We start from the raw sequence: 25,081 nt of genomic DNA on the forward strand, positions 1-25,081 counted from the left end.
TGCCGAGCACCAGGGAAAGTCGGCGTGGTTGTTTTTTTTTTTTACGGAGAGGAAGACACAAAATATCCACGAAACTTTTTTTACGCGAAAAAGGAATTCTGCTAAATCACATGTTATTGAAATATTAATTACGTCTTCAACAAGTTTTAAGAAGTAGGCTACTATTGAAGGATTTATTTCCTTCTTTATGGGGATGTAGTATTGTACTGATCGACATTTCTTATTTATTTAAACTAGTACGGATAAGGCCATTAGGCCTTTCTGCAACTACAATCTATACTAGGCCTAATAATAAATCTGTAGCCGAAATTTTTCTGGTAATTTTCGATTTTCCAAAAGTAATTTGTGTTAACATGTATAATTAACCATCCTGAAACCGAAAATCGCTTTTTTGAAAGTTTTGTTTGTATGTCTGTCTGTCTGTCTGTCTGTCTGTCTGTCTGTCTGGATGTTTGTTACCTTTTCACGCGATGATGGCTGAACCGATTTATATGAAAATTGGAATATAAATTAAGTTCGTTGTAACTTAGATTATAGGCTATATATCATTCAAAATACTCTATTTAAAAGGAGGGTTATAAGGGGGCCTGAATTAAATAAATCGAAATATCTCGCTTATTATTCATTTTTATGAGAAATATTACATAACAAAAGTTTCTATAAAAACTATTACCTAAGTTTTATTCTATGTCAAATTGTGATAGGACTGATATTACTATGATGTACAGAAGTATATAATATTTCCGTCCAGGAATTCTGCATTACCATATGGCGAGATATTTCTGTTTAAAAAAAAAAACAATGCTTTTTATATCTTGGCAACGTCAGATTAGCCACGAATATAGCAGTAATAAAGATAAAACAAATGAATCTGCATTTATTTAAGGCGGCCTTGGAGCCCTGGACAACAATCGGCCTAATCTAACCTAACCTAGCCTGCCACATAATACAGTATAGTCCCACCATCGGATCTGTGCCCCCGTAAGATATGCTAACTGAACCTTAATTCCTTTTCAGCCTCGGCAATTCATTTCTCTCCCTGTATTCCTATTTCTCTCTTTTCTATCCCTCTCTCTTTCTCTCTCCCACTACTCATAATTTTGAGCCTTCTTGCGGGACAGTTTATTTGCACTTGCAGTCCAGTGTTGTCAACTCAACATGAATACTGTAGCACGGAGTGGCGAAAGAAATATTATTCAGCAAGTAATAGCATTTTGCGATGAAGAGAAACAAACAGGTCAATATCTGTTTCCTATAAATCAGGCAACGAAAAGAGCAGCTGCGATCACAGGTGAGGCTTATTTTATTTCAATTGATTACGTATTAAAATTACTTACTTAACTAATACTAATATAATACTACTTTTTTATGCAATTTATATAGGCAGATCAGAGCGCCTAATAAAGAAAATCAGGAGAGAGGGAGTCTGTGCAGGAGATGAAAAGCTAGAGTCACCAGGGAAGAACAGACCAAGGTAACCTTTAATTCTTGTAGATGATATGGACAGATGTATTTTAAGAAGAAAGATACAAGAATTTTATACGATGCAGAAAGAAGTTCCGACATTGGAGAAATTATTCAAGGTTGCGGAGAAGCAATAAATTTCCAAGGAGGGAGAGAAACGCTACGGAAAGTGATTCGAGTCATGGGATTTAGATTTAAAAACTGTAGAAATACAAGATGTATTTTGATTGAAAGAAATGATATTGTAGCATGGAGGGCCAGTTATTTAAGAAAAATTGCGAAATTTCGCAGAGAAGGAAAGTATATTGTGTATTTAGACGAAACATGGATACATCCACATTATACTGTTAAAAAATGCTAGCAAAGCGATAATGTTTCTGATGTAATTTCAATTTAACCAATAAATATCCACTGTAATAATATAATTATCTGCAAACAATCGTAAGTCAATCAGCGTCATTAGACCTACTTAAATTAAATTATGAATAAGTAATAATTAACCTTACATTATCATAAGCAATATTCAAGGGACATAACACTGTTTGGCGGAAGTTTGGCAACATCCCTATTCGGCAAGGTTCGTGGCCTGCTGTTTGACGTAGTGGGAGAGAAACGGGTGGAATGGGGTGAGTAGAGGCGTTAACTTTTCCAAGAACGAAGACAGCGCTGAAGGGGCACAGATCCGATGGTGCAACAATACTACACACCTGTAGTAACATTCCTCACATTTAGTGTAATTTCGTTTGCATATATTGCCGGCCCTGCTTCTCGTGTTGGTAGCCATGTAGTGAAAGTGAATCGTAATTCGAGAAAGAAAATATGGCGACTTTAATAATAATTACATTTACTTTGTCCAGTGATATATTAAATGTGTTAATGTAGTAATAATTCTATATACATAGTACAATAAGAACTGAAATGTGTTGTGATTGTGATAAAAGTGTTCAAAATTGGTTTATAGCGCCACATTGGCAGTGATAAAAGTGTGCAATATTCGTTCAGTGGCCGGTGGATATTCTATATTGACCAGATTTTTTTCTTCAAGAAAAATTCCTCGAGACCGAACTCGGGAATTAAACCCGGGACCTCCAAAGCTGGAAGGCAGCATGCAGACCACTATACCACGGAGGCGTCACAACTAATTTAGTCTCAGAACGTGTAGTAAAGTGATTATCATCAGCGCAATCTACCGTCATTTTAACTATAAAACTTTAATAGGCGTATTACGTAATATAGGAAACTTAGCAATCCTTTTTTTTACGGAAAAGAAAAATTTCTGTCCACGAAGTGTAATAATGTTTGGCTACCTTAAATTATATGTACTTACAGTTGTTATGCTTGTATAATACACGTGTCACACAACTTAACCCACCTTGATATTCCAGTTCCGGCAGCCTTTACGTATTCACCGATGTTTGTCTTCGAACTGAACTCCAGATCACAGCGCTTTCGTCTCACATACGCAACTCAAGGTCGACTGGATTCAAGCAGGAAAGACAGAAATGAATTTCAATACACAACGCATCGGAATGGACTAAAATTGTATCAGCGAAGGACGTCAAGTCTTCCCTTATTCCGTCACACGCATCATTCTATCTTCCTACATTCCACACCTTCTCTTCTCCCCTCTGCAATTAATTTCCAATTACATATATTAATATACTGAATATTTTTTGCATATGCATGGTCCTAACGCTCCTTTACCCTGTAATTTCACCCGAATACAAAGCTAGATTCAGTCCTCGAAACGCTCTGAACGCCTCATTCAGAAACAGCAAAGGAAAACGTTCAGCACGTATATGACATTTCTACACAATGCAGCATTACTTTCTCTCTCATACAAAATGATTTGCTAATTCATTCATTCATTCGTAGCTTTCTGTCCAAGGGCAGGTCTTTCACTGCAAACCCAATATTCTCCAATCTTCCATATTTTCTGCCTTCCTCTTTGTCTCCTGATATGATCCATATATCTTAACGTCGTCTATGTTGTATGTATTTATTCACACTGCAAATGGGTATATACCGGGTGGCAATGGTAACTAATTACACTTAATAATGACAATTAATAATAAACACAACTAATAAAAACAATAATAGGCTAATTAATAATAATAATAATAATAATAATAATAATAATAATAATAATAACAAGGAGCATCCTAAATTAAATGAAGCACGATCACTAAAAATAACATTTAAAGTAAATCTAATTTGTATCTTAACCCTAAGTTCATACCTGCACAAGTACCTTTCGGCACTACACTTATTTCGCTATCAACTCACTCACTGCACTGATTCTATCCTGATTTCACTAACACTTCAAAACCATTTCTTTCATAGCTATGATCTGATATCTTCTTTTGCCCCGAACTCTTCTCCCGTTCACCATGCCTTCCAGTGCATCCTTCAGTAGACAAATAAATGTAAATTTAAGTGTAGATACTAAAATATGTAAATAATATTACAAGTAATACATGTAAATACTAGGTACTGGTGAACTGTGATAGTCATTTCGAGCACCGGTTGAGAAGTACAAAATGGTACGTTAATGTTATTAACCATAAGTTACGATGGGATCACTTGAAATGTGTCCAATCTGAGAAAATGTATTCCATAAAAAAGTGCAAATAATAATTGAAGCTGTGAGATCAATAACCATTCAAGTCCACTTCTGGCTATTCATTTTTTGTAAATTTGAAATTCAATTTTGGATATTTTCACACGTGTTGCGACTTTAAAAGTTGGTATACTACTTTGTCTTGATCTCTAAAACAACCACAAATATTACCTGCAAAAAATAATTACGTAACAAATAAAAAAAAAGTTTTTTGCATTTTTCTCAAAACTTGTGTAAATGGATTTGAATGGTTATTGATCTCACCACTTCAATTAACTAATTAATTGAAAATTTGGATTATGAACATATTCCTATTCAAAATATTAGTTTAATATAATAAATGAAAGCTTTTTTTTTTACAAAAGCTGTAATAAATTTTTCTTCTAGGAAAATATTTGGGGTAAGAGGGATGAAGTTACTGGAGAATGGAGAAAGTTACACAACACAGAACTGCACGCATTGTATTTTTTACCTGACATAATTAGGAACATTAAATCCAGACGTTTGAGATGGGCAGGGCATGTAGCACTTATGGGGGAGTCTTTTATTTATTTATTTATTTATTTATTTTTAAATTTTGTTGGGTTATTTTACAACGCTGTATCAACATCTAGGTTATTTAACGTCTGAATGATATGAAGGTGATAATGCCGGTGAAATGAGTCTGGGGTCCAGCACCGAAAGTTACCCAGCATTTGCTCGTACTAGGTTGAGGAAAAACCCATGGGGGAGTCTAGAAATGCGTAAATATAGAGTGTTAGTTGGGAGGCTAGAGGGAAAAAGACCTTTGGGGAGGCCGAAACATGGCTGGGAGGACAATTTTAAAATGGATTTGAGGCTGGTGTCGACAAAAAGCAAAAAATGCACTTCTGAATTAGGCGAGAATTCAGGAATTTAAATTTGTTTATAGAAGTGTGATGTTCATATAATAAGTACATGATTATATAATAGTTACATAACAATTAATCAGATGGGGTTCATGTCTAAAACAACTGAAGTTAAAGACAATATATGTTTATTGTAGACCTATTATTTCATTTTATCGTATAGTGAATGTCCTATAATTTCTTTTCCTTTTGTATAAGTTTAAAACAGAAAAGCAGCTTTATGTACTAATTGCATTATTAGATAACTATAACAAATAATTAATTAGACCCTAGTTATCTGAAATTGTATAAGTTAAGGAGAGTCTATGTTTATTATTAAATTGTACTTCTTTATAATTAATTGCATTTATGAGAGAGAACATGCTGCAAAACATGCTTTGATTTCTTGTTGTCTTGTATGAATGTGACACATTATCTATTGCTTAAAAGCAGTTTCATTCACCTCGCAGTGGTAGGCCAATAGAGTTCATTTTTCTCACCCATTGTTCACTGCTACTGCCTGCAGAATAGATTCATTGCAACCAGTCAGTGCTTGGTAGCACGTAGAGTCGTGTACGTGCTTCTGACCTTGACATTTCTGCAATAGGGAATTAGCAGATATGTTGTAGGTCTATACATGTTTCCAGTGTAAACTCTCAAACTTTCTTCACTTATCTTTATGGAAGAGATCTGTATGATACAAAATATCATAAGAATACATTTGTATAAAAAATAGTCCCAATGAAAACGCATCTTTACATGACACTATGTTTCATATTGTTCTTTTACAAGAAAACAGCATTCATACAAGGCACGAGGAATTTTACCTTAATGATTAATTTCGACGTGATGTATCGTCATCTTCAGATTTTTTAGTGAGGTCATGTGCTTGCTTCCGGTTTACTTTTGGTGTCTTGGTTAGGATGACGCAGAATAAATATGGGAAATGCGTGTTATTATTCGGTTGAGATTCTTTTATCATCTAGTCTGCTGTCAAAAAATCTGAAAGTTAGAATTTATAAAACAGTTATATTACCGGTTATTCTGTATGGTTGTGAAACTTGGACTCTCACTTTGAGAGAGGAACAGAGATTAAGGGTGTTTGAGAATAAGGTGCTTAGGAAAATATTTGGAGCTAAGAGGGATGAAGTTACAGGAGAATGGAGAAAGTTACACAATGCAGAACTGCAAGCATTGTATTCTTCACCTGACATAATTAGGAATATTATATCCAGACGGTTGAGATAGGAAGGGCATGTAGCACGTATGGACGAATCCAGAAATGCATATAGAGTGTTAGTTGGGAGACCGGAGGGAAAAAGATCTTTGGGGAGGCCGAGACGTAGATGGGAAAATAATATTAAAATAGATGTGAGGGAGGTGGGATGTGATGATAGGGATTGGATTATTCTTGCAGAGGATAGGAAGCGATGGCGAGCTTATGTGAGGGGGGGCAATGAACCTCCAGGTTCCTTAAAAGCCATTTGTAAGTAAGTAAGTAGGCTAAGTCTTGGTTAGGGTGTGTGGGTAGAAGTGGAGATGTGTTTTTGATTAATAATTTTGTGTCAAATAAAGTGTGTTCTGAAATTCAGCTGAGTGTTGAGGATATGTTGTACATGTGTTTTTGTATGTTTATAAATTTCGTCTTGTTATAGTGAGTTTAGTTTTTGGTTTTTCAGTTCAATTTGTAGTATTTACATATCTGTTTTTATATTACTGTAGTTGTGGTTGGAGCTGGTGATGTGTTCTACGAAGGTTAAACTGTTGTGTGACTTCGTTATTGTTGTCATTGTATTCCTTGTATAGTTTATGAAAATATCTCCCAGTTTGTCCCATGTAGAAGTCATTTCAACATTAGTAACACAGTGAAGTTTAAAAGCAGTTTATTTACGAAATATCTAGTTATCTTAATACAAACTTAGTTTTGTAACACGCAAGAGTCATCGATAATAAATATATTCTCTGTATTTATGTCTTATAACATAGATAGTCAAGGGACTAAAACAAGTGTTCGTGAATATGAGAGTGAACGTAGCAAAGTACACAATCGTAATAACAGATTTTTCCATGCCCATTTCATACCAAATATCTATAGCAGCAACAACTAAATGGGGGATGTAGGAGAGGGTGAAGACTGTGGATAGGACTATGAGAGCGTCAGAACTCAGCAAACGTGCTTGTCGCATCCTGTCGAGACTCCTTGCCTTGTGAGATATACTCCTGATGCTGCTATGCAGTTGCCTGGCGGAGACTCCAGAGGAGATGGCGATGATGATCAGCGGGACTACAAAAAATGTTATAAAGTTAATTCTGTCTCCCCTCCTCACGAAAACCTCACGGGGATCACGACAGTGAGTGTCATACCAGATGACGGAGTTCACCGTAATGTCAATTGAAAGCACACTTCCGATAAACCACACACACAAGATGACAAGATCGGGCTTGATGTCTTTCAGCACCCGATATCCACTACCTCGCCATCTCAGAAAATCTGTCAGCATGAAGCATTTCTGAATGCTGATGACGACTGTAAAGTAAACACATACACCGAGACACAGTTGTCCTAAAAACTTGTACATTCTGCATAGGCCTACCCCTACGTCCCAGGATCCACGAGCATCAACCATCTGAAACACTATAAACATCATTAAAAGAGAAAGGAAGTCGCCGAGAGTCAAATTAAGGATTAGCAGATTGGATGTCGTGCGCATTTCCTTGTGCCTTAGAAACTTGATCAACAAGAATCCGTTGCCGAAAACTCCAACTAAAAACACGACGCCTTGTGTTGCTGGTTTGATGTATTTGTCCAAAGACAATCTGAACTTCTCGTCTTCGAGTAACTTCTCAAGTGCTTCTAGATCTTGAGTTTGGTTCTGCAACTGAGAATCGAAGGCTGTCAAATCTAGTAACTCTTTCTTGCAAGGGGTATCGGAACTGAAATCCACGTTACAAGATGATATAAAGTTTACAATTGTGTCTCTTGTTTCTGAAAGAACAGCGTTGATCAGCTGTATTATCTCTCTAAATCCATCGGCGATGTGTTCCAAAGTCTTCATTTCATTGCTCCTGTAATACTCGTTTTTATTTTTAATCAATAAAGCTGTGGCGTTTGTAAAGCCGACGTAAAGTCCCAGTAATGTATACAGTTGCTTCAGTTCTTGAACCCTACGTTCCCTCCCCAGTAACACGTCATCACTGGGCAAAACTCTACTGAGGAACTCGACATTTTCAGAGTCATTTTGAAAGTTCCAAAGTTCATCAAGTAGAGTGGACCTGTTTACCATTTCTATGAGAAATTCTGTGTATTGCAGAGATTTGTTTATAGCTGTTAGACCAACTGTTTTGTTTCTATCCAGGATGAATTTCCAAGTTGTGTCGTTAGCCTCTCTTAACATTAAGGTCATCTCAGTGTTTATTAATTGTATAAGTTCGTATTCTTCCTCATTGGAGTCATGTTTGGCAGTAGTTGAATTCCCATCACCTTCACTCGTACTGTTTGAATTACCTGAACTAAGAACCGTTGCGTTTTCAGAAGATGAAAGAATTTTTGAGATGTTTATTTTTTCATGGAGAGGTTCTTTTTGTGCATCGCTTGAATTCACACTGCGTGGAATGGCATGCAAATCTTGTTCATGATGAACGACTTCTTTGTACGCTCCAGATTCCTCCCAGATTATTGGACCGTCGCCACTTCCTTTAACCACTGCAGAATCTATCCATTCAACTCTGTAGAAGAGCAGTAGAAGATGTACAGCAGAAGCTTCCATACCTAAATAGAAATAAACGTCATGAACTTCCATTATTGATAATCGGAGACCGGAAGTTTAGGCATTATGAATCATTAAAATAGGGAGGCAAAAAGGCATCATAAATAGCTAAAATAGGCAGGAAAATAGGTATTATAAATAGCTAAAATACACAATAAAAGGCAATTACAAAAACCTTGCACTAGACCCACAACCTTGCACTTTCCATAAAGGGATTTCGGCAGCAAGAAAAGCTTTACATAAGTCGAATGCAAATTGAGATTTTCGACTCGATGTTGCAATTACTGTTGGAAGCAAAGAAATTAATCTTCCCAGTAGCCTTGGAAAGTACATTTTTGTGTTTGGTTGTACTGATATGTTGCGATATGAAATATTTAGCTAGCCACAACAACGTCGCAATGAAAACTGAAAGAAAAATAACGTTAGACCCGCACTCATTGTTGCCTCGTCAAATAAACACAATCGATAATTAAAACGCTTACTGTTATACATTTTTGCACTGCAGCACTCATTGTTGCAAAGAGAATATGAACTGACTGAAAGACAATAATATACATTCGGTGAAGTCACTTTCATTGTAGCGGTTATAGAAATAAATTAAAGTATACCTGTAGGCAATTTTTAATAGTATATAATAGATAAATAATCAAATAAAGGCAAAAAAAACATTTATTTTATAAATTAGGCATTTATATTAAAAAGGCAGAAAAGGGCAACATAAAACTATGACGTTTCAATCACAAAGGTATAATTCGTACAGATTTACTTTCAAAATGAAGACAGATTTAACACATTTAAAAAGGCATTCTGCCAAAGTTCCGGTCTCTGCTGATGATGTTCGCAAGAAAAGTTTTGTGTTCTCTAAAGTTAGACTTGCTACAGGCCTGTTCGACTTTTTTTTTAGTAGATTATAATATTTGTTGTATTCTTCCTTACGTTTTCCCTATTAACTATTTTTATTGAGTTGCTTTTATCGTATTTCAATCGTTAGATCTGTATTTTACTTTCTTTTTTCTACTATGGTATTATTTTCATGTTGTTTAGTGTCGATTTTGTTATGCTATTATTTTTTTGTAATATGTTAGTATTCTGTACTTTAATTTTTGTCAAATTTTCACTGCTTGTATACTTTGTGACCTTGTAGAGTGTAGGAGAAGGCCCTATGGCCTTAACTCTGCGAGTATTAATAATGTTTATTTATTTAAATGAGGATCTATAAATTTTTACCAGTAGTTATCACATACTCTTTCCGACCAAGACTTTATCAGAAATCGCTGTACACAAACGGACATCTTACAGCACACAGATAGACAAATGACATTCCAAATTTACTATTTATATTGTGGAAGGTGAAAAACGAGTAGGTCTATTTCCACGAAAATTTCTAAATCAAATTATTTTTTAAACATCAGTACTTTCTGTGAGAAAACTTAAACAACATACATTCATTCATTTCTCTACTTGATCACATCAAGTACCATCTCGCCATATAGCATCGACATACAGTATAGACTACTGTAAAAATAAAGAAAATTTATGATAACGATAGAGGCATCATAATTCGTTTTGGTACCGTTAAAGGTCTTTAATCCTCTTAACCCCACTCACAAACTAGCGCACGGTTTACAAGATCCATTGCTCAGTCCTTCTGACTCAGTTGTCTGTTATTACATATCGGACTCCTGTGAACTAGGCTTAAAACTCTCCTCACAGGCACCACTTCGATTCATCTACACTCAGTGTCATTCTTAACTTTTAGCACCTAAAATTCCGGGGTCTATCATAAGTTCCCGAAACAGACGTCAAGGCCAGAAGCATCGGAAGGGGTTTTATGCTTTATCTGACAAGGAAAGAAAGCCTAGTATAGCGGCTGCAATTGATGCAGGAAGTTTTTTGCGGTTCGGAGCATCGTGATACAGAGTACGTGGGCGGAAGATGAAAATATAAATAATTTGACTTAGTGTGTTGAGAACTGAGCCAGTCAGTAACAAAATAGATGTAAAATTTAATATCCCAATTTGAGTAACACCGTAAATGTATTCAAGATAAAATATACGATTATAGGCCCTACTACAAGAATTGCTTGTTTAATGAAAATATTATAGGATTTGCGTGAATGTCATAGAACGCTGGAGAACTAAAAGCTATACTTGAAAGATGGGACATGACAGTTAAGCGGCCGAGCTTGAAACTACAATGGCATGTTGCCAATATGGACTACCACGCTGCCAGCTGATGGAAGCTAGCAATTGTCGTTAAGATGGCTGACGTTAAAACATTCATTGACAATTGACGCAAAGGTAAGAAAACAATACAAAAATCGACAGAGAATCAAAGACGAAACGTACCAATGCTAACATTGTGTGCACAATAAATGTCGCCAAGAGAGCTATTAAGCACTGGCCACGTGGGAACTGTAAGTTTGGCAACTCAACCGTTGTTACCATAGCAACAGGCCTACTACGCTATGTGGCATTCAGTTGTTTTTCCGATCGCAACGCTCCTGTCCTCCATCTTTCAAAAAAACAAGTATATTTAGTAATTTAATACGTTTTATTTGAGTTTAAATTGTTTCATAATAATTTTGACATTTCTTTTGTTTTTTATTTCGACGAGCTCTCCCCTATGAGTCGCTATATGCTCATGTTATTAACTGTTGCCTGTTAGTTTAATATTCCCGCTCTTATTTATTCCGCTTTGTTCTCTAGAGGTCTCTTCCATCTCTTAAATCGTTGTCACTCAGATCTGCAGGCTGAATCGAAACGTTTTCCCTCAGTTAATCCTGTAACTGTCTGCAAATCAGAGGTGAAACACAGTTCTCTAATATTCTCTCAGTAAGGAGCACTTGAATTCCGATTTTTTTAATAGTTTAACTGGTTATTTAACGATGTTGTATTAACTTATAGGTTATTTATCGTCGATAGGCGATGGCGTGATGGTATTTTACAGAGAATTCGCCATAGGCATACATTACCTCACATTCGCCTTATAGTTGGGGAAAACCTAGGAAATAACCCAACCAGATAACCAGCACGAGCGGGAATCGAACCCACGCCCGAGCCCGCTCTGGATCCCGATTTTATTTCTTTCTAAAAGACATCATATTAAGAAATTTTGTCGCTTCTTGAAATTGGATTTTTCTCAGCCGAACTTGAAGTCCGGGAATTGCAGGTCCTTTCGTTAGCCTAACTAATATTTTGTCCTCGAGTAGAAGATCTTGCACAGCACAAGCATATAAAAAAAATTGTCTGTTTAGAGAAAAATTAATTTTTAAACTGTTTTTTTTTAATTCACCTGCAAATTTACAGACACGAGGTATCACTTTTTGGCCATCGTTTTTCGTATATGACAATTGTTATCCTTGTCTTCCGCTTATTTTGCCTATATTCCTCTTGTTCTCCTTGTTCCACGCGTTGTTTAACAACCCCTCCTACGTAAAGATATCGAGCATAGTGAAGCTACGTGCCTGTCGACAGGTGATAGCACCCACACGTAGGCCTATTTGTATGTAAAGGTATCCAGCATAGTAAGCTATTCACCTATAAGAGAAACAGAAACTATAGAGAATTTCACGTTAAGAAAAAAGCATGCAGCATATGGGGCTATTCTATCAAATGACCAGTTGCCATAGAAACGCCTACCTACTACATAGCTTGTACAATGTATTTAGCAAGGCCCATAAAACCAATGCTATTTTCTTAACGTGGAATCCTCTATAGTTATACAGGGACATCATTTTATTTTTACTTCAATTTTTATTGTACCTGAGTTTTTTAATGTACTTCACTCCCACCCCTTCTACTAATGAAGTTCAACCGTCCTCCACACAGATCCAAGACCGCATACAGTCATAGTAGCCTTACGGTCATAGTAAACAGTACGTTCCAAAAATATGTTCGCGTTTTCCAGTGACGAAAGAGCTTTCAATATTGAATCATTTTCGCACAGGTACTGTCGTCCATTTGCCTACGTCGTATCCCGGTTTCCCGCACAGCTTTTATTCGCCAGCTAGTGGCTGGGCTGTCTTAGCTTTTTTCTCAGAACATTAATTCCTGTTAGGAATTTGACGTCTGCGTAATATTATACAATTGTTTAAAATAACTTAAATAAAAGGGCCTCGTTATGTAATTAACTGTCACGTGATTTCCTCCCTTTCTACGACCCTACGACATAACCTCTTGGACCTACCGTATATAGTATGTCTCAGTAATTTTATCTTTTCAGATCGGACAGAAGTCAAGATTGAATTTACAGTACATAAGGTACTCTTTTGTAGAGTAGGTACAGAATTATTTCAACATGAGTTACTAGTACGAAGGACGAAACTGGTAATTGGGATTAAGTACAGTAGTCTATAGTGCGTTAATATGCACATTAGAACTAAAGTCTGTATCGAAATGAACGGCCACCATTTTCAAAAATGTGTTTAAATATCCATATTATGATTATTTTTCAATTTAACTTCATTCTCTATATTGTACGCTAACGTGCTGTAGACATTATAATATACACTGCATTATGAATACGTCCGCATGGACAGCTCAGTTCGTGAGTAAAAACACTCATTGTTAATACAGTACTGTATTTTGATTAAACAAAAACCTAATGAAAATTATCAAACTCAAAAGCGCGATATTTCCTAGTTTACGTAATTGGATGAACTACTTTTCTTCCCTCCTATACCTAGTAAAGTGATTTGTTTGTATACTACGCCAGTATCATCGAACTCCAGTCGTGGAAGGGGGTAGCAAACGGCGTTGATCCAACGGTAGCCTATAGCCAGGTTAATATTAAAAATGTTAGTAAAAATAAAATGATGTCCATGTACTTATATTATGTAAACATTTAGTAAATTGGCGTTAGAAACGTGAATCGCAAAACTTGTTTCAAATGTCAGAAGCACTCCCACGACCAAGTGTAACAAAAGAGCGGAGTTCTTAGTGCGCTGTACTTCGCACATTCACGGACGAAGCAAATTACCGCCCAAGGCTCTAGGACAGGTAATTATTTCTTTTCGGAAGCTTCGTGTTAACAAATAAATAAGCATAAAACGTACGTTTTAATCCACTCCGAGTTTTTCTTGCATGTTTATCGCAAAACGTGCTTGACTGTACTTTAGAAAGGACTTTTTATGATATCCACTGAAATTTGCATGATAATTTCTAAATTGTGTACATTTTCTTTCTAGTTAAGTGGAGAGGATGGTATTTTTTAAAACTTTTTTCCTAGTTGGTGTAAATTATTAATTTTTTGTATGTAGAGAGCTCATAGCTGTGGCAACTCAACCCAATAAAAATATTTTGAAAAAAAAAAAAATTATTTGAGGGCCCGAAATTTGAAAAAAAAAAAAACCAATGCAGGATTGTACTAAAACCGATATATCTAAACTGTTTTAAAAGATAGATTCAAACAGTTTTTGCAATGTGTTTGCAAAAGTATGTTCTGCAAACTGTCTGTAACAGAATTTTGATATTAGTCCCTACGTTTGTAAAAATAAACAATTAAAATTTAGTAACAATTTTCTGATTTCCTTTCTTGCAAACAAACGGACGTATTTTTAAAATGAAATCAATTAACAAGATTCTGTTACAGAGAAAAGTTTCCTAATAGTCTAAAGAATGTGTGTCCTAAATTTCTAGCATGTATCTTTAATAGTTCAGAAATTATATCCATTTTGTCTGGCAATGTAGCAAAAAAAAAAATGAAGTTACTGGAAACCGATAAAAGCGGGCGTGTGATTTAAAAATCCATAGCGCAGGAAGTTTAAAAATGACGTCTCAACACCCGATAAGGGCACAAATACCCACAAAATGTTATGCAAAGCATTCCACATATATCAAAGGGTATTTTAAAGAAAAAAAATTTTGAAAATTTAATTTACCGGAAATAACAATAAAAGTGGGTGAGTGATTTAAAAATCGATAATGCAGGAAGTTTAAAAATGGCGACCCACACATATCACAGGGTATTTTAAAGAATTTTTTTTTTTGAAAATTTAGTCTCTTTCATCAAAAATACCATCCTCTCCCCTTAAGTATTGTACGATTTTCTATTACACTTTTTTGTTATGTTACGCTACTTCAATGGTCGTCAGCACTCGCTGAAATGGATTACGGGTAAGCAGTGCATGGCAATATGCACCCTTGTGCAGGAGGAAGCATACCGCCAGCAGCAACGAATGCACGCTGGTACTGTAAGAGACCTGCGGGCAAGAGACGCTAGCCCGAGAGTGCAGTGTTCTGATGACCGCTGCGCTACAGTAACGTTATGCGAGTATAATGTTAGAGTAGGCTACGTAATATAATTTATCCGCATTGGTTTGATAATGGATTTTTATCCATCGTGATATCACCATGGCATTGATTACCACACTGAATGCGGTAATTATTTACATATCGCACTCAGTCAACGTACGTTTCATGAACGCATTAAATGCATTATTAAATAGACGCGTATAATAGTACATTATGCAACGAGTCTATAATGGTAGTAATTAAGACGCGAGTATGTTTATGAAACGAGCGCAAGTGAGTTTCATAATTTTCATACGAACGTCTTAATTACCTTTACAGTCAAGTTTCATACGACTTTTTATGCTCGACCTTTTTTATAACTTGAAATTATTCATAAGTATTCATGTTATTCTTATCTGAGGAGCGAAACTGACCTTGTGCAATACCTCGTAAATTGTGAGATGTGCGCAGACGCAAAAGTATTGATTTTTTCCGAGAAACAAATGTCGACATTGACCTTGATATATTCTAGAGAGTAAAATAAACATTAATCTTGATATAACCTTGAAATTGAATTAGACATTGAAAAACGAGATGACAAATTGAATTTATTTGAATATTATTTACAATTAACGCTAATTAATATAGTAACAAATCTGACTTTATTTCAAATATAGGTGATTTATTGTGCAATTGGTGAAATGAATTTGCGGGAATGTGCTTTGTGAAAGGCTGGAAGATGACGGTGAATTGATGTTAATTTGTGTGTTGTCTTTTTCGACTGAGCTTAATATTGTGTTTGAGATTTCAATTTTATTTTGGATCGATTCTTCAACATAACCTTCAGGGACAGTATTGGATTTCGAGCCTCCGTGGCATATTCGAGAATAATCGATACTTGCGCTTTCATTTTGCTACAATGGTATTTTCTGATTGGTGGAACACCTGAACTTTATTGAATAGGTGTACTTTAATGAGGTCCATTAAAGGTCTGCTACAAGGTGTATAATTACTACATTTCGGCATGGTCGAGCATAAAATATTGTATGCAACTAGTGGGATGAGGATAATTATTGATTTCATGTAATAACAGAAGTCGGCTTACGCCTCGTTCTTGCAAAACACTTTCGTGCGGTAATGGTGTTCATATCCCACTAGTTGCATAAATAACTAATATCGTATTATATTATTTTATACTGAATTATGTTATAGGCTTATTATATTGTCATATATTGTCATACACAAAATGAACCGTAAGTAATGTTACTAATTTTAGGGGGTTATTCTTTGAGATATTTCAAACAAAAAAGTTTAACACAATTTTGCTCCTTTTTACTTCCTATTCGAGATAAGGATAGTTTTATATGAAACATTTCATAGCGTGTTTTGGGAAAGCGATTAATTTAATTCCCAATATGCTCAGTCGATTTAAGATATTATGATAATAATTAACGATTGAAAGAATTTTAGTTTTGTCCTTTAAATGCGAAGAAATTTGACCCCAACAAAGACGTTTTACAATGTTGCATTTGCAAATCAAGATTTCAGGTATAACTCCCTGTAAAGTTGATTTGAATAATTTCGAGGGAAAAATTGTTCCCGGGTTCGATACCCGGCTCCGGAACAATTTTTCCCTCGAAATTATTCAATGTTGCATTTGTTCGGATCAAATTTCTGCACATTTAAAGGACAAAACTAAAATTCTTTCAATTAGTTATTATCATAATACTCTGCTCTCTTAAATTGACTGAGCATATTGGGAATTAAATCAATGGCTTTCCAAAACACGCTGTGAAATGTTTCATATAAAACAATTTTTATCTGGAAAAGGGAGCAAAAACGAGCAAATTTATTTTAAACTTTCTTATTTTAATATCTCAAAGAATAACGCTCTGAAACTAATGACATTACTTACGGTTCACTCTGTACTATGCGTAACGCTGCAAGTCGGAAGGTCGCGGATTTCATTCCCGAAGGAGTCGTGAATTTTCTCCATTCATATCTTTGCACAATCTTCTGAGCCGAATTTGGTTTGTAATGGGATTGACTTTTACATTGCATTATAACTTTTATATTATATTATATTATATTATATTATATTATATTATATTATATTATATTATATTATATTATATTATATTATATTATATTATATTATGTTATATTATATTAGGGCCTATATTATATTGTATTATATTATATTATATTATATTATATTATATTATATTATATTATATTATATTATATTATATTATATATCAGAACATGAATTTGTAAATGTACAAGAATTACACAAGATAAGAAAAAAAGCGATATAAATGTAGTAATAATAAAGTATGTCACAGAAATAAACTAAATACAAATATTTATATACAGAAAACTTAATAAATTTTATAGAAGAAAGAATTCGTCCAAAGGGCTGGATTCGGGAAAAGTACCTAAAACGCTAATTGCATTTCCTTTTGAATAGCAATAGACCTACTTAAGCGTTGACTCAAATAAGTAGTGCAACGGCGATCACCAATAATGGAGATCAAAATTTGACCGATTTGAGATACCAAAACTTTAGCGTCATGACTCCAAGGCCAATATTATATTATATTATGTTATATTATATTATATTATATTATATTATATTATATTATATTATATTATATTATTGTGGGAAATGAATGAATGAAAATATGGGATAATGGAAAGAAAAATAATTTAAATTTACGTGTCCTTCCTAGGGAATTTGGGGCTGAGAGGAAGTTCCTGTGTGAGCTCCAAAGCTGTCAGCCACTTATCTCACTCCGATTTTCTCCGTTCCGTTTGTAGGAACAACACAGAATTTTGATGTGCAAAACCTGAAGGCACATTAAATATGGAATGGACTCGTACGAACAGCGTGGAAAACTACGAGACACGAAGTTCATCTTACACTTCTGTTTCCATGTTACCACGAATGACGTCAGAGTAAGCGTTTCATGTCAAATCGTTTATAATTTTTCTCTCTTCTACCTCCAGGATAGATGTTTGACATGAGGCTACGAAGAGGAATATTAATTTGAAAGTGATAATGATTTGAAGTATTACGTAATTGCGTGAAATATGTAATGGGAACATGGCTCATGTTCTTTTAACACATAGCGTACTGGATTGCGAACATAGCCATAAATGTCTTCAACCGGATTTGAACCCGGTCTTCAGTGTATAATCTAAATCCTACTGTTACTCTACCAGCTAGTGTTTTAGGTTATGTCTGAGATGAGAGTAATTTCTGTTTTATTGCGTTTGGTCTGAAAACTTTGCTTTAATTCCCAGATATGTTGAAATTTTGGCAAATAAAAGTATTTAAGATGGAAATGATTGTGTGTTTAAAACACTACGATTTAGCCGATGACGTAATGATTTACTTACTCGTTTCCTTACCAGCTGACTTTGACCAGCTGACCTTGGCAAATCCTCTCTTCCAGATCTTGACGCACTAGAATGCGACTTACTGTTCCAGTTGAATGTGCAGCCGAACTTGGAAGCATGGGATGCAACTGCTGTTTGGTGCCATACTGACAAGATTGTGTAAAATATAAATTGTTAGGATGAGCTGTTGGACTTACGTAAAACTCCCCCCAAGGTCGTCAGGAATTCCTCCTCAGACAAAAGAGAAGAGATGGGTGAATGTAGAAGGTTACCTCCAGCCTCAGGCATTTTCGTGCATAAAATGCGTAAATGAATTGCAGTTTCCTTGTTCCTCCATACTAAATCTGAGATCTGTATGAAAAGTAGTTGATAAAGTGTTTTTAGTTGGTTATTTTACGGCTCTTTATCAACTGCTATGCTTTTCTAGCGTCTGAGTGAGATAAAAGTGATAATGCCGGAGAGATGAGTCCAGGGTCCAGCGCCGAAAATTAATCAGTATTTGCTCTCAATGGGTTGAGGGAAAACCTTAACCAGGTAACTTGTTCCAACCAGGATTTGAACCCGGGCCCGCTAGTTTCACGGTCAGACGTGCTAATTCTTACTCCACAGCGGTGGACGACATAGTGTTTTATATTCAGTAGCAAGAAACGCCAAGCTGGAATGTCTGCTTTCGACATTAGAGACCCAGATTCATGTTTTATGAAAATAATCGCCATGATATAATCTGGAGTGTATTTTCAGTTGTTGCTTGAGGGTTGGCAATATTTTAGATTAATAGGGAGGCGCATACTCCCTCCCTATTTACACTGAAATGAAGTATTTTCCATATCGTAAAGGTGAAGACTTGACCATGAAAAGAATACACACCACACCACACACCACATCACGCTGTACGCTAATAATAGCTGTACACAATAAATTAGTCACACATAGATAGATAAACATACAGACAGACAGACAGACAGTCCACATTTGCGATGTCAAGAAAAATTATGTATTCATTTTAAATTTAACTTCATTTTTGTACTTAAAAATGTTTTTCCGTTTCAGTTTATATAATGACAAATAATAATAATAGTAATAATAATAATAATAATAATAATCTTAATCTTCACTTCACGGATTACGTATACCTACTGCGCCTTCAAAGATACCCTCTCCAGAATTATCTGTCATCAGTGTTCTTCTGCATATAATAATAATAATAATAATAATAATAATAATAATAATAATAATAATAATAATAATAATAATCTTAATCTTCACTTCACGGATTACGTATACCTATTGCACCTTCAAAGATACCCTCTCCAGAATTATCTGTCATCAGTGTTCTTCTGCATATAATAATAATAATAATAATAATAATAATAATAATAATAATAATAATAATAATAATAATAATAATAATAATAATCTTAATCTTCACTTCACGGATTACGTATACCTATTGCGCCTTCAAAGATACCCTCTCCAGAATTATCTGTCATTAACGTTCTTCTGCAGATAATAATAATAATAATAATAATAATAATAATAATAATAATAATAATAATAATAATAATAATAATAATAATAAAAATAATCTTCACTTCACGGATTACATATACCTATTGCGCCTTCAAAGATACCCTCTCCAGAATTATCTGTCATTAACGTTCTTCTGCATATAATAACAATAATAATAATAATAATAATAATAATAATAATAATAATCTTCACTTCACGGATTACGTATACCTATTGCGCCTTCAAAGACACCCTCTCCAGAATTATCTGTCATCAACGTTCTTCTGCATATAATAATAATAATAATAATAATAATAATAATAATAATAATAATAATAATAATAATAATAATAATCTTAATCTTCACTTCACGGATTACGTATACCTATTGCGCCTTCAAAGATACCCTCTCCAGAATTATCTGTCATCAACGTTCTTCTGCATATAATAATAATAAAAATAATAATAATAATAATAATAATAATAATAATAATAATCTTAATCTTCACTTCACGGATTACGTATACCTATTGCGCCTTCAAAGATACCCTCTCCAGAATTATCTGTCATCAACGTTCTTCTGCATATAATAATAATAATAATAATAATAATAATAATAATAATCTTCACTTCACGGATTACGTATACCTATTGCGCCTTCAAAGATACCCTCTCCAGAATTATCTGTTATCAATGTTCTTCTGCATATAATAATAATAATAATAATAATAATAATAATAATAATAATAATAATAATAATAATAACAATAATAATAACAACAACAATTTTATAACTGCCTTATATTCTACCCTACTCTATTGTCTTCCATTCTTACTTGTGGCTTTTAAGGAACCCTGAGGTTCATTGCCGCCCTCACATAAGCCCGCCATCGGTCCCTATCCTGAGCAAGATTAATCCAGTCTCCACCATCATATCCCACCTCCCTCAAATACAGTTTAATATTATCTTCCCATCTACGTCTCGGCCTCCACAAAGGTCTTTTTCCCTCCGGTCTCCCAACTAACATTCTACAGTACATACATTTCTGGATTTAATGTTCCTAATTATGTCAGGTGAAGAATACAATGCGTGCAGTTCTATGTTGTGAAACTTTCTCCATTCTCCTGTAACTTCATCCCTATACATCTAGACTACAGTATTTGTGTTCTTGATTACCTTTCGAGTCGACGCTACCGGTCGCCACGCTGATACTTCTAACTGTCCTCGCTAGATGTCGCCCAACAACTGAATCAGTCAGAGTCCGTGGATATACAGAGTAGCGCAATCACCGAGTCGGCCGCCATTGTTAGTCCTTTTCAACACGCTAGGGATAGGAATATTTGAAGTAAAACTCAGATATTTTAAATTAGAAGGGCAAAAACGTCTAATGGATCTTCTCACATTATAGAACATTATTATCAGTCAACATACTAATGTAAATAAACTTCATTTAATAATTATAATAGCATAAATATATATTTAAGTGTTCAATATACTCCTTCATAAACATCACAGCAGTATGAACTTAATAAATTACAAGTAACAAATGAAAACAACAATTTTGCAAATAAAATAACAATAAATCTAAACATTTCCAACTGCATTCCTCGTGCAAACTCTCCGGCTTCCGCATATAAGGGCACACTATACTGAAATTTCTCGAAGTTTATTAGTTTTAAGAGTTCACAACAGTGAAACCAATAACTACCATACTTACGAAGCTAGATTCACCAAATTTTGATCACTGGTATATCTGCTTATTAGTGACAAGTGTACAAAATTGCATCGGCCTATGATACGTGGTTTGCATTTTATTAATTATTTTACTAAAATATTGAACTGCTTTATATAAAAAGTCGCACTACAATTGACATTATTCTTAAGTGATTTTCACTTACATGGCTCCTTACATATATGGAATCAAAGCTTACTATAAGGTTTTGTTGTAAAATTAATAAGTAAATTGCTAGAATTTTTTAGTAAATAAAAAAAATTAATAGTCATAAAAATTCCTAGTAATTTACCCATTCGCTGTACAGAAAATTCCAATAGTAATGTTTGTTCCAAGGTATATAAAGAATCTTATAAGTGAATATCAATGAAAAATAATGTAAATTGTGACGCAAGGGACTTTTTGCATTAAGCAATACACTATATAATTAAGTTATTAATAAAGTGCAAGCCACTTATCATAGAGAGAGACGAAAGTTTGTACATGTGTTATTATCAACCAGATATACTAGTGATAAACATTTTGTGAGTTTAGCTTTAAAAGTATGAAAGTTAGTAATTTCATTATAATGTCCCCAAGCATACACTGATGTGAGATTTTGTCGATTTTTGGTAAAAAAATCGTTTCTTTGTTTTTATCTTTAATAATTCATTTATGATCTAAAGATGCCCTCTGCCAATTTTCATGATCATACGACCGGTCTATCAGCTGTTTAAGGTCACATTTTTAAAAGGCTGCGAGCTCTGACTGTTAATTTAAATTCTCCGTCCACGACCCCCACTCTGAATTTTGCGACCATTTTGGAAATTACGCTATATTTCATACATTATTTTTTATATTAGATTTCCGATTGAGTCAGTGTAGCTTCTTGACTTCTCGAAATATTTCTTCATAGAATCCAACAGGTGTTAGACCTACTTCAAAGGCTGCTTTCCTTTAAAACATATTCAGTTACAAAGGAGAGCACAACTCTTATCTTAAGGAAAATTCCACTTGTTGCTAGTAGCCATAACAACGTGTTTTCCATGCTTGGTTTTTGTTTGTGATACAAGAAATATTTGCAAGTTTCTAACAGTTTTATTGTTAGTGTTATAATAGTGTCTATAGTCCATAGTGATTTGTGAATAATATTTATCTATTATAGTGTTTTCATAAGATTACATAATTTTTTAGTCATCTTTATTTACTAGTGTAGGTTAGGTGTGCACAGCGTGGTAGTGTATATAAGGATAAGTTCTGTATATAGTATGATAGTTCTACATGTTTCAAAATGCCTAGAAAATATAAAAAGACAGAGACCTGGTTAATTATTATTATCCCAAACTTTTGAAGTCCATTTTCTCCACTTTAATTTTCTGTAAATTTTGCATTGCTAAAAATGCTACTCTTTCTACAGATTCTGTACTACATGCATGATTTTTTGTAGAGATTTTCTAATATGTTCTTAACAAAACTTACTATCAGTATTATACCTAACACTCATTTTTTTTTTTGTTCTTGTTGTTTAGTCAATTGTCCGAAGACAGATTTGAACCTCATAAGTACCACCAATAAGACATCACTCATGAGAAAACTAGGCCAGGAGATAATGGGGTAGGGTGGCAAGTTTCTTTCCCCCTCGAACGCATACTTCGCCGATTAGTTACATATTCCACTAATCACACTTCAGATACTTACAAACAATTGTCTTCCTCTGACACATATCGTCAAGTGAGATGTACTGCCTGATTATATAGATATGCATATCAGCCAGAAGAGGTATTTTTTAATATCAAGTTTTTTACGCTCGAGTTGAATTTTTCTGTTTTTACACTTTTAGTGCATTAAATATGTTTAATTATTTTTTAGTAAAATAAAGAGGAAAATTGTATAGTAAGTTTCGTTTCTGAAGGTCTGACACGTATGTAGACAAAAATTCTGGCCAAAATAGTAGCAATTTTTGAAAACCTAAATTTGCACAATTTAAAATTACAAATTAAAAGTACAAAATTTCATAGATCTACTTAGAATAGTTTAGAAAATTGAAATTTCACATCAGTCTAACCTTAATAGGGTTTCCAGTTTCTACGGTCTTTGTATTTTCTAATCGAGCCTAACCATACAATCTTGTCTCAAGAATAAATTCAGAACTTCACAAATATATTTTGTCATTCTTGCAAATAGCAAATAGGATCAAATTCAGAAATGCTTGATTTGAAAGGGAGAAGATGGTAAAAATTTGACACTGATACTAATTGGTACGTGACTTTCATTTGTTTTATGTAGAAATATCATTGCTGAATAGATTAGTTTTATGAAAATATTTTGGGACCCAAATTTTGAAAAAATAAATATCAAAATACAGTCATTCATTAATCTCACAATGTATGCTCGCTCAGGTAGCGGATCGTTCCTTTTTATTTATAGTCACTTCTTTCCTTTTTCCTTATTTCTTTCACCTTGTCACAGAGAAAACAAATGTGCGCTTTTTTTAGTTCTCTGTGAACAGTTCTGAACACAGTAGCATTGCATTTTTTCGCATTTAAATTACATTCTTTCCCTATACAACTGTATACTGCATAGCGCGCGCTGGACTAACAATGGCGGATTTGTCGGCATTTGCCGGCTCAAACGATTGCAGTACTCTGGATATCCACGGACTCTGGAATCAGTCAGTCCGTGTGGTATGTATACTGATGGGAACTTTCCGGAAATTTTCCCCTTAAGGAATTTTCCTGAAAATATTTCCCGTTATTAAGCTTTTGTTAAGATTTATAATACTCGTGTAACCATAAATTTTCTCTTAATTTTCCTTTATTAAACAGTTGATATAGATAATTTGATTTGGAAAATTCTTAGAATCGTTCTGATATAATTATAAATCTTCCAGAAAACTAGCCCCTTATTAAGCAGTTTGTTATCTTATTGATTCTTGTAAATCTTATAATATATCTTACTAATATAATTATGAATATTCTTGAAATTTTAAAAATATAATAATAGTTTGCATCCAAAGAACCAAATGCTCTTCCTTTTGGCATTTACAGTTATAAAATATAATACTAGTAAATAAGTTGTTTAGTCAACTGTCCGGAGACAGATCTGAACCTCAAAAATGATACCAACAAGACACCAGTTATGAAACAACTAGGCTAGGACTAATGGGTAGCGTGGCCAGAGAAGTTATGTGACATGATTAAAATTATAAGTATAAATTGGGAAAAAACACTTATTGAAAAAAAAAATATCTATACGAAGAGGGTTAAATAATGGACAATTCAAATTTAAAGAAATATAACGTAATGTTAATATCCATCCATCCATCCATCCACCCATACATCCATCCTTCCATCTACCCATCCATCCATCTACCCATCCATCCATCCATTCACCCATACATCCATCCATCAATCTATCCATTTATCTACATATCAATCCATCCATCCATCCATTCATCCACCTATCCATCCACCCATTCATCCATCCATCTACCCATCCACCCTCCATC

General features: G+C 34.3%; 1 protein-coding gene across 2 annotated transcripts; it reads right to left on the reverse strand.

Annotated features, from left to right (window-relative positions):
- Positions 1 to 6,818: 6,818 nt before the first annotated feature.
- LOC138713899 (uncharacterized) lies at positions 6,819 to 18,516 on the reverse strand. Of its 2 annotated transcripts, none has more exons than XM_069846411.1 (2): positions 18,353 to 18,516; positions 6,819 to 8,719 (listed from the first exon to the last, which is right to left on the reverse strand). In XM_069846411.1, the coding sequence occupies exon 2, from the start codon at positions 8,715 to 8,717 to the stop codon at positions 6,891 to 6,893; it is 1,827 nt and encodes a 608-aa protein (XP_069702512.1). In that variant the 5' UTR covers positions 8,718 to 8,719; positions 18,353 to 18,516; the 3' UTR covers positions 6,819 to 6,890. The 2 variants fall into 2 exon arrangements, with proteins under 2 accessions (XP_069702512.1, XP_069702521.1); XM_069846420.1 differs by having other exon boundaries at positions 18,365 to 18,512.
- Positions 18,517 to 25,081: the final 6,565 nt, after the last annotated feature.

This window comes from Periplaneta americana, chromosome 2, assembly GCF_040183065.1.
Source record: "Periplaneta americana isolate PAMFEO1 chromosome 2, P.americana_PAMFEO1_priV1, whole genome shotgun sequence".
NCBI lineage: Eukaryota > Metazoa > Arthropoda > Insecta > Blattodea > Blattidae > Periplaneta > Periplaneta americana.